The sequence below is a fragment of a genome, unplaced genomic scaffold, assembly GCF_019419815.1.
Source record: "Pyrus x bretschneideri cultivar Hongxiangsu unplaced genomic scaffold, Pyrus_bretschneideri_v1 Contig8, whole genome shotgun sequence".
NCBI lineage: Eukaryota > Viridiplantae > Streptophyta > Magnoliopsida > Rosales > Rosaceae > Pyrus > Pyrus x bretschneideri.
The window spans coordinates 4,542,088-4,553,351 of NW_025999820.1; the positions used below are offsets into that span (position 1 = coordinate 4,542,088).

General features: G+C 36.1%; 1 protein-coding gene across 1 annotated transcript; it reads right to left on the reverse strand.

Annotated features, from left to right (window-relative positions):
* Positions 1–605: 605 nt before the first annotated feature.
* Positions 606–2,181, reverse strand: LOC103942677 (protein IRX15-LIKE). The gene has a single exon (XM_048575594.1). The coding sequence runs from the start codon at positions 1,855–1,857 to the stop codon at positions 877–879; it is 981 nt and encodes a 326-aa protein (XP_048431551.1). The 5' UTR covers positions 1,858–2,181; the 3' UTR covers positions 606–876.
* Positions 2,182–11,264: the final 9,083 nt, after the last annotated feature.

An 11,264-nucleotide genomic window follows, 5' to 3' on the forward strand; every position in this document is an offset into this window, starting at 1 on the left:
CCCTAAATAGGGACTCCCATTGAAGATACTCTTATAGGACAAATTTTTAGTTGTGAATAGCACACGGATAGTACAACACGTGTTTTTATGCAAGTAGTGGAATTTTTTAATTTTTAAGTTATTAATCTTTTAACACACATAACCCACCATTTATATAAGGACACGTGATGTACCACTTCGTTTAATAATCACACTGAAAAATCTCTCCTCTTATAGAACTATGAGGACTCTCACATCACCAAGACATTAATACAAAGACTCATTCTAGAGAGAAATGTTAATCAAACACAAATCCAAAAAAATAAGATGTAAATATGAAAATAGAAACGTTAATTCACCCTTCCACACTTTCTCCTACACTCCTTTAGCAAAATAATTTCCACACACTGCTTTTATTGACCCAATTTTTTAACGGAGTTCGAATATTGATTTTGAAGTGTAGAATAACAAATTGAGATTTTTTTTTTTGGTCAAACGACAGATTTTGTTAGATTAGTCACTAACAAAATTCAGATTAACGCCGTCATGTAATAGTTCAACTCCTTTCCACCATTGTAATAAATGACCACTTACACAAATTGAGATGTTGAATAATAGCTTGGACGAAAACTGAATTTCATATTTTCATTTCAGTGTAATAAAAATTACACTTTTGCTTGCATTTCCAAAAAAAGAGTATTATTTTTACAACCCACCCATGAAAAAAAAAAAAAAAGGAAAAAGAAGTTCTAAAAATTTAAAAACCAAAATCAACATAAATATTCACCCACGCTTAGTGCTTACCTCTTTTGTATGCCACATAATTCCAAATAACACTTGCTGAATCTTGCATGATGATGATTATTACTACCAAATTTAAACACCCACCATCACTAATTAAGACGATGCTGAAGAAGAAGAAGCAGAAGATTTCTTTGCTGCTGACGAAGACGACGTCGTGCGGTTGCCGCAGAACTGAAAGCTACTCTCGTCCATTCTCTCCAACACGTAATGCCCCATCGTCTCAGTCGCCTCCACCAAATTCTCCCGACACAAAAACTCGTTCCCAGCAACCCTCACCTCCGTCCCGCCAATATCATGCACAAACACGTGCGTCTTCCCGTTCCCGCCCTTCTTGCTCCTCGCCAGCACCCCCGACGTGAATATCGGCATCACTCTCCCGGGCGCGTCCGGCCACCCGCCACGGGGCCCGTCCACCAGGATCACGTCCCACTCGACCTCGTACACGTGGTTGGGCAGGTCGTTGATCCCCAGCTTGCACTCGGAGAAGAGCAGATTCTGCACCGGCCGGCACTCGTTGCGTATTTGCTCTTTTGCCACGGCGATGAGCTCCTTGGTCTCCTTCACCTTTGTCGTGTATTGCACGTCGTAGGCGTCGATTTCGGGGTGCTTCTCCTCCATGTAGGCGGCGTAGTACCGGTTCTCGTCGATGTACACGGTACGGCCGTTGTTGTTTAGGGCTTTCCAGAGTAAGGTTTCGTGGGTAAGCCCGAAAATGAGCAAGTTGCATGGGGTGGAGCATTTTCGAAGCGCATCAGAGATGGGCTTGATGTCGGCGTACGACATTTTGAACGTGTCGTTGGATTTGGATGCGTAGTGGAGGAGGGTGTTGATGACTGTGGTGGGGAGCTGTGGGGCTGCGGTGTTAGTGGCGGTTATTGTGGCGGCGGGGATTGTGGTTGTCGTGGTGGTGCTGGTGGATGAGTACGCGTATAAGCCGCTTGTGTAGACGATTGTGAGGAGGAAGGCGAGTGTGAATAATGACATGAAGGCCAGAAGCCATAGGCGGTTGGAGTTTCCTTGCTTTTGGATGTAAGGATGGAGAAGGATCAGCTTTGTGTTGGTATTGTTCTTCATTTTTTGGGAATTTTACTTGGATTTCTTCACAGAGATCACAGAGAGAGAAAGAGAGGTTGATTATCAAGTGGAATTTGTGTTGCAACTGATCATCTGACTCTCTCTCTCTCTCTCTCTCTCTCTCTCTCTCTAACTCTCCCCTCACTCTCTCTCTAAACCAAGTAATTTCTGAGGAGAATATTGGAGAGGGAATGATTTTTAAAGAATGTGTAGAATAAGCAAGCAGAAAATTGAAGCAATGTTGGATGAAGAAATTGAGGGTGACCTTACAATCACCCTCTTAGCATTCCATAAATAAAATTACAAAATAATTTTAGAATAAAAATGATTTTTTTATTCTTGTTTCAGAGATGCTTAACTGTTGTTTAGTTGGTGGTTTGTTTGCATGTAATATTTTGATTTATTTTATGTGTTTTTGTAATGTGTGCATGTTTTGTGGGGGTGGGGAGATAAAAACAATGGGGGAGTTGGTGGGAATAGGTTTTGTATTGACCACATAACTAATTATAAGCATGAAGTCGCTTTTCCTTGTACGACTTAGGTTCCCTTCTCAAGTAACCTCTTTGAATATGCAAACTTTCTCAAATAAGTTGGTGCTTTTGAAGATGACTACTTACCTGATTCAAGAACTGTCTGTTCCATTCTTACTGAATATATTAAACATGTTCTATAATTATTAGAATATGTTAGATTTTCTGTTCGTGTTTTCAAATTATGTTCTACCGAATAATATGAGAGAGACTTGGGAACTCATTATGAATATGACAATATTAACCTTTTTTTAGTTTTGTTTTCACTTGTTTTGTTTTGCATTGATACCTATTTTTGAATCAATTAAAAGTCTCATATCTGCGTTTCACAAAAGAAATCACAATTTATATAAAATGATTCCACTTCTAAGTAAATCGAGTCTGTTTGCATAAAAGTTCCACACCTATTGCTTACACAAGTGATTAGGTAAGAACAATATCTATGCCATCAGTGGTGAACTGCAACCCGTCTCTCTAAAACTACAATGCCAATCACCAAAGGTTGTTTACAGATAATACTTCCATCCTTCCTGGAAAAGACCTTCTTCCTTCCTCACTAACGTTACATCATTTCTATGTACAAATGTCATAATTTAACTCTTTATTCTCTATATCACCATGTGCAGAGTAGCTTTAATAAAAAAATCATTCGATTACAATTTAGTCATCTTTACATGTCAAGCAAATTGACAATTATGAATAAAAGAGAATCAACAGTTCCAAACCCATTATGAATAAAACATGTTTTATTAGATTATGTGGTATTATATTCTAATTATGTTCTACCAAATATATGAGCGAGACTTGGGAACTCATTATGAATACGCAAATATAGTTTTTTTTTTTTTTTTTTTTTTTTTTTTTTTTGGTAATAAAGTTTTCACTTGCTTTGTTTTGCATTTGATACCAATTGCCAAAGGTTGTTTTTTCTTTAAGTACTGTACTACCTATTGGTGACAAGACTCCTCTATCAATGGATATAATTGGCAATGATTGTTAGACAAACTTATATTGAAATTGTTAGACTGAATTTCTTGGTCATAAGTTTTCTAATATTACAAATTGATTTCTTGTATTAATCTTAGTACAAAACCAATTAAAGTTGACAAGGGTCGTTCTCTTCGCTAGACCAAGGTCTAGTTTCGAATTTTGTTGCCGGCAATTTTTATTTGTGGGTAATCTGTAAAAACCAAAAAAGGGCATAAAACCCCCTCTGTAAGGCCCCAAAGAAGCTTATGGTATGCCTTGACCCTGCAATGGAGTAGCCTTCCCTCCCCCTAAACTTTTCGGACCAAAAAAAAAAAATCAATATAAGTTTCCTCATACACATAATATGTGCTTTAGCTTGTAGCATCAGCAATACAATGTTTCCTTCAAGCTTTGAAGTGGGTGCAGTATGATATGACACAAAATAGTATGAACATTACAGAGAAAAACTCTCTCTATAAATCAAAAGTTAACTTTAGGAATACCCTTAATTTGTATATATCTAAAACCAACTCCAATTCCTATATAGAATACGATTAATGCAGGAACCAACAGGATTATATATTTGCCTATCGCAACAACACCCAGAAACTGGTCCATTCATCTGCGCCTTGAGAATATTGCAATCTTGCACCCTGTAAGGAATCTTTGCTTAATCTTTTTCCTAGAATTTGATTCAAGGATAATAATAAGGATTAGGTTAGCAAATTGAGGTTTATTTTTAGATTGGGGTATTTTACGTATTACAGTTCAGAAGTAGGATAGGAATTACAATTTCTTCCCTTCTATTTAGGGTTTATGTTTGCATTACTTTGCTTTTTGTTATACGATACAAATCTACGGATTCTGAGTCTTTACATTTAAGCTTCGCGCATTTCGCTAAATTTCCACCACTATAATAATCTCACGATTTAGAACATGATGAACTTAGTTTTTATAAAAAGTAATAAGTTTTCTGGCGTCTATTAACTCTTTGTTGTCCATCAGTTGACGCGTCCTCTTCTTTTGCCGTTCACATCTTCTTTCGGCTCTCTTGGGTAGTTCCCTGCGTCCCTCTGCCTCCAGCTCGTTTTGTAATATTTTCCTCAATAAATGGCATTACAAGTGCTGCGCATCAGTTAGAGCGGCTTGGGCTTCTGAAGTGTAATATTTTCCTCCAACTGGTTTTATAAGCCTAGTTCCATCATTGTTTGCATGGTGAGCTCTTGTTCATGGCTAACTGCGGTGGAATTAAATTTCGTGCAGTCCATGACCTCGTTAAGGTAAAAGAAGAAGGAAAAAAAAAAAAATTACCTTTGCTGCATTTGAAATGGGGAAAAGGAAAAAGAGAGCACAACTTTCAAATTATCAGAGAGACGGGGCTCACTTTCAACAACACCGATATTATCCCTAATTTATTTATTACTACCTGCACAATCCAACAAGTGTGAAAATTTTCCACAAAAAATCTCGGTATTAGATGAAACAAAATTATGATATTTGAACTCTTTTTTCTTTCTTTCAACGCCCTATTTTGAATATTCAACAACAACAACCCCTACTTTTTGACAAGGATATATACATTTTTCGAAAAAAAGAAAAGAAGCATGAAAAATAAGATGCTTTTGTTAGCTAGATTGATCGAGAGATCGAGAGAGAGCCCCACAAGGATTTTAACGTTGGAACTATTATGGAACTATAAATTGTGGTGCTTTTATTTGCCCCGACAAAAAGAGGGTGCTTTTGATTGCTTAATTGGTATTCAATATGCTCAAATGTGATATAATACAAATTTACATGCTTGAATTGAACTCAAGTGGTCACACTTTGATGGTGTCTTTCCTTTTTTTAATAATGACTCCATGTGTTAGATTTGAATTGAATTTGAATCAAGCCTCGACGTGCATTCAAAGTTGATATCTATGTATTTTTCATATCCCCATAGAAATGAAGGTTAAACCAGAAGGACTTACCTACCTCTTAAGATGATACCTTAGCGTTTTGAGCTGACAATCTAATGCCATATATGTTTCAATTTTCTCACATATCATTCTTTTATTAATTTTAGACGTAAATCTTAATCATGTATGCAAGTTTCTCTCTTTAGACCATCTCAACCCTTGGGTTAAAATTTGAAATTTTTAATAGAAAACTTCATCTTAATCCTAAAAAAAGATGAGTTTTAGACTATGACCTTGTGTAAGATTAAAATTCAATTTTAGTCCCTAGTATATTTAATCATCTCTTTTATTAGTTATATTTTGATGTTTTATTTATCTTTTTATTCTTATTTTAATGTATTAATTACATTTAAATTTAATTTTTATTTCATTTATCATAATATATTTTAATGTCTACATTTAGGCAACTAATTTTTTTTTAATATATAGTCTGCCAACAATTTTGTATGTTCTTCATTTAGGTACATTAATACATTTGAATATTTCAATATATCCATCGATACAAACATACACATGCATTTCGGTACGTACGATTTGGTACACACATTTGATTTTTTTTTTTTTTTAATACAACTATATATTTTACACTAAGGCGAGGGGGGTTCAGCTAAGGCACACAATTGATCCACGAGATTCAAACCTAATACCTCTCATTTGAGTATTGACTTTTAGGTACATTAATTCAATATACTATATTTCGGTATTGACATTTAGGTACATTAATTCAATATAATACATTTCGGTACATAAATTTAGGTTCATTATAATATATTTTAGTATAATCAGGTAGACACAAATATTTCGATCCAAAAAAGTCAATTTTATATATTTCGACACAGTCATTTCTGTACACTTATGTATTTATATATTTTTGTATCACAAAATTCTTTTAATATTTTCTCATTTATGTTTATTTATAATTAAAGAACTAAATATGTGCATATAAATAAAATTAAAATTTAATGTGGAGAGATTAAATAAAAATACACATTAAATAACAAAAATTGAATATAAATTTTGATAAAAGTACACTTCAAGGGATTAAATTGAATATCCAATCTAGCACCAATTTTTTTTTTAATTATTATTAATTTTAATCTTTTGCAATGACTAATGTTCAAAAACCCCAATTTTTAGAAAATTTAGGTTTTGACCCAGAAACAGTTTTTTTTGCTTCAATCTATATGGGTTAAGTTTTTAGCCCGAGATTATTAAAGAATCAATTTAGGCTAATTTGTAAAATCCCACATCGTCCAGGGGAGTGATCCTTAAATGTATATTCCCATCCCTACCTAGCACGAGGCCTTTTGGGAGCTCACTGGTTTCGGGTTCCATCGGAACTTCGAAGTTAAGCGAGAAGGGGGCTAGAGCAATCCATGATGGGTGTGATGCGAGTTTTATGCGCACACAAATTAAACCCTCTTTTTGTCAATTGTAGTGAAGTGTATAAGTAGGGATCGTTCTAGACCGGGGATTAGGAGGGATTGTTAATCACTTGGATTTTGACTCAAAAACGTAAAAACAAGTTTAAAACACTAATTAATGCGAAGAATACAAAACTAAAAGTAAGAAAGACTAAGACTTAAACAAAATAAAGGGGGATTGGATTTGGACAAAAATTGAAATAACGAAACAAGTAAATAAACTAGATAGAATGTAAATATGAAATTGATGAAATGGAATGAATGCTATGAAGGCTAAGGGGTTCATCTCCACACATGTTACACTTGCATAATAAAAAGATTTCTAATTGTATTTCAATAAACCATGAATTCTCAACGCCCCGGGTTAATTAGGTCCGCTTTAATTAACCGTCAAGTTTTCCTTAAGTTAATGAATTGGATGATTGCATACGACAACCCAAAGCATTCCTCACAAGTTCCCTACATGAATTGCATAATAGAGATACAAGCAAGAATCATTAAGCACATTGAAAACTATAAGTGTTGACGAGGCATTCGTTACTATGATTGCATGAAACTTATGCCAAGAATTTGTTTAACGCGATTGTTTATAAGCAACCTCCACTACTTGTGAATATAAGTTCATAACTATTACGTGAAACTCACTTATATTCTAGCGTCAAATTCATGCATGAAAATTAAGCGTTCATTCTTAATAAACATACATAAATAGGATATCAATCAAATAGTTAAACAAATTGAATTCACAACTTATGAAACGTAATTAAAATTAATCAAATCATATTGCAAGTATAAACATATATTTCGAATCACCCCCTAGCTAACTAGGGGGATTTAGCCTCTCATGTTCGCAACAAGAAAAATAAAATTGAATTTAAACATAAAGAACAAAGGATGGATTACACCTAGAACGCCCAACGAATCTACTTGAATTTCTGCGCGTCTAAGTCCTCTTTCCTCTTCTCCTTGCTGCGGCAGTGAGGTTAAATGGATGATTTGGATGTTATTTTGGGTTGGGGATGGATTTAGGGAGGATTGGTGGTATGGTAACTGGAATAATGGAGAGAATATGGTGTGTAACAAAGCACGGCTGATGGGGAATGATATATGTAATGCACGAATTGGTTAGTGTTTAAGGTTAATGGCAATGCACGAATGAATTGGATAATGGGAAGTGGTGTGGGTGGAATGGTGGATGGATTAGAATATTCGGGTTAATGGCTAATGGGAATGCACGAATTAGAGGATGTAAATGGGATAATGGGCTGAATAATTTATGAATGGGAGATGGTTTGCACGGTTTTGGGTGGATTAAATGGATGGCTATGGATTAAAGGGAATTAGGGGATGGTGCGGCTGATCATTTAGGGTAAATGATGAATGGAATGGTGTGGATATATTAATGGGAAGGAATGGAATATGGTGCTCGGTTTTGGGTGGAATTGATGAGCCAATATGGCTGAATAATGTATTCGGCTTAATGGAAAATGCACGACCTAAAGTATATGGTTTATTAGGGTTTTAATAATGGGAAAGAATGGATTAAAAGGAAAGTGGGATTTGGGGCTGGAATGAAATAAAGGGTTAATGATTAATGGGGGGGGGGGGGTTAGTCACGGCTAAAGGACAAAGAGAAATTGGAGAGAATGATGAATGATGGATTGAATGGCTTAATGGTTGAATAATGGGAGCATGGCTGAATATTTTATTTAGGGTTAGTGGAATTAGGGTTGTATGGATGGTGTGGACGGATTGATGGGAAGTGGTGTGGAGTCACGGCTTAGGAGGAAGATTGTGTGATGCATTGTTTTGGACGTCCATTCCTCGTGCTCTATTTGCATACACCACATTCCAGCTCAGTTTTGCTCCAAAAGCTCCAAATTGCATCATTTCATGTAATATGTCCTTTAAACCTGAAAACACATGAAAGTAGCTTAAAAGACTACTTTAACGAATAAAACATAACAAAAATGCATAAGAACTAGCTAACTAAGGCGCATAAATATGCTCCTATCAGGGTGACCCACTGGGAAGTTGCTCGTGAGTTCCCAAAAACAAAACCGTGAGGGAATGGTAAGCCCAAAGCGGACAATATCGTACTACGGTGGTGGAGCGGGCCGGGGAAGTGATCCGACCAGGGTGGGGGAAGTGATCCGTCCTGGGCCGGGATGTGATAATTTGGTATCATAGCCTAACCCTGACAGCGTATGTGCCGACGAGGACGTCGAGCCCCTAAAGGGGATGGATTGTAACATCCCACATCGCCAAAGGGAGTGATCCTTAAATGTATATTCCCATTCCTACCTAGCACGAGGCCTTTTGGGAGCTCACTGGCTTCGGGTTCCATCGGAACTTCGAAGTTAAGCGAGAAGGGGGCTAGAGCAATCCCATGATGGGTGATCCACTGGGAAGTTGCTCGTGAGTTTCCAAAAACAAAACCGTGAGGGAATGGTCAGCCCAAAGCTGACAATATCGTGCTACGGTGGTGAAGCGGGCTCGGGAAGTGATCCGCCCCGGGTGGGGATGTGATAAATTTTTTTAGAGTAACTTTTAAAAAAAAAAAAAAATTATCTAGACTATCTTAATTTAATTTTATGAACACCAAAAAATATTGAGATTCTGATAATTATTAAAAAAAAATCACTAAATAACACCATGAAATAATTTTGGTTGTTGGATTGAATTTTGAGCCGTTAGAATTTTTTTTTTTTAATGTTAGATTTGATCACATTAAATCTTATCCGTTGGATTTAATGAATTTATAAATATAAAATAAAAAAAAAATACATTTGATTTTGAACCGTTGGATCAACCAACAGTCCAGTGCTCCAGCATGATTGGATCAAAGAAGAGAGCTGTTAGGCTCAATATTCTGGTCGACAAGCCCACGTGGGTGGGGTCCCAAGGTTTCGAAGACTTGAAGAGCTTGGTGCGTTGATGTGTGCATTGCGTTAAGCCTGAACGTCTGCGCTTCTATTGGGCGAGTCCACTCGCACAAATGGGCCAGCTTACTAACCCAGGGTTATATTTTGGGCTAAATTTGCTCCAAAAATGAGTTTTTGGTTAAAATTCATATTTGGCTCAAGGGTTAGAGCAAGTTGGGGTCGGTTATAACCTAAATTTTGAGGTTTACTTTAAGAGTTGGAATAGGTCTTAGAAGACGAGTGATATAGCTCAAACACATTAGAATTCTAAATCAACCAAGAAATTTTTTTACTCAATTTGATCCTTTAAAAACACTTAATACCTAGCCTCCCATCGGCCTTCGCGGCCAACCACCCCACTGCAATGTTCCACTTCCTATTCTCTATGGTACCTCATCTTGCTCTTTCTCTCCCTTTATCTCTTGAAACACTTACGATGCAAAATCTGAAGTCATAAACTTGTCAAAAACAAGATACAACATATAATGTTTTTTGAAAATCAGCGGCACAGTGTCATTGAAAGACCAAAAGGTCGAAGAGAGAAACACATAAAAGAGACCAGTTACACAAAAGAGAGACCCTCCTCAAGCAAAAGATCTGCTAAGAGATGAGGAGTTTCTTCAAACCAAAAATGAAAACCATTATAAAGAAGTGATGTGCGTGGAACGGCGGTGCGCAGCTTCATTTGCTTGGCGGCGGATATGGGTTATGACATCTCCAATGATCCAATCCAGCAAAGCCTTTGCATCCTCGATAATAGGGTAGCGACTACAATGCTCCGTATCATTAAATACTTAATATATTTATTTTTATAGCAATTAGATCTCAATGCTCCGTCGTATGAATAATTAGCTCGTAAATTGTCATACAAATTGTTTAAAACAAAAATGCACCGGACAATAACATAAACAACAAAAAAAAGCCACAAAAACATTAAAAATTGCGAGGACGGAAATAGTCTCGACTTACTAACGACATTAAGACTCAAAGGTCAAATACTGTTTTCCAGTCCACTCCAGCTACAGTCTATAGTAATACGACAAGTTGTGAGCATCGAAAATGGTTTTCACCTTAGGTCGCGTGCAGTGCAACCTCCACCTCTTGCCTACCAACTTTGGTTCGTTGGATGAAAATGAAAGCTTAGCAATGAATTAGGCAATGATTAAGGTATCTAACATCTAATTATCTTAGGTTAAATTTTCAAACTCTCCTTTGAGTTATTTACTTACTTTTGTTTGCATTACAGAGAATCGAACTAAGAATATATCTTAATCCTAACTCATTATCCTACTCACTCATACTACTTAGACTAGCTTTAAAATGGTCATCTAACGTAATGTATATTAGAAATATATTTCTCATTTATTAAAAACTGATTTACATAGGGGTATTTATACACAGCAGCTAATAATCAACTAATGTAACTAATTAAACTTAATCTACAATTAGTTACAAATCAGTTACAATAAGAAAACTTAAAAGCCAAGTATTTGCTGACTGTGTTGATGACTTGGACTCTAGCTGACACTGTTGAGTTGACTGAGGGTAATGTGTGTCTTTAATGGAGCTAAAATTTGAAAACTAAACTCAATTATTACCACC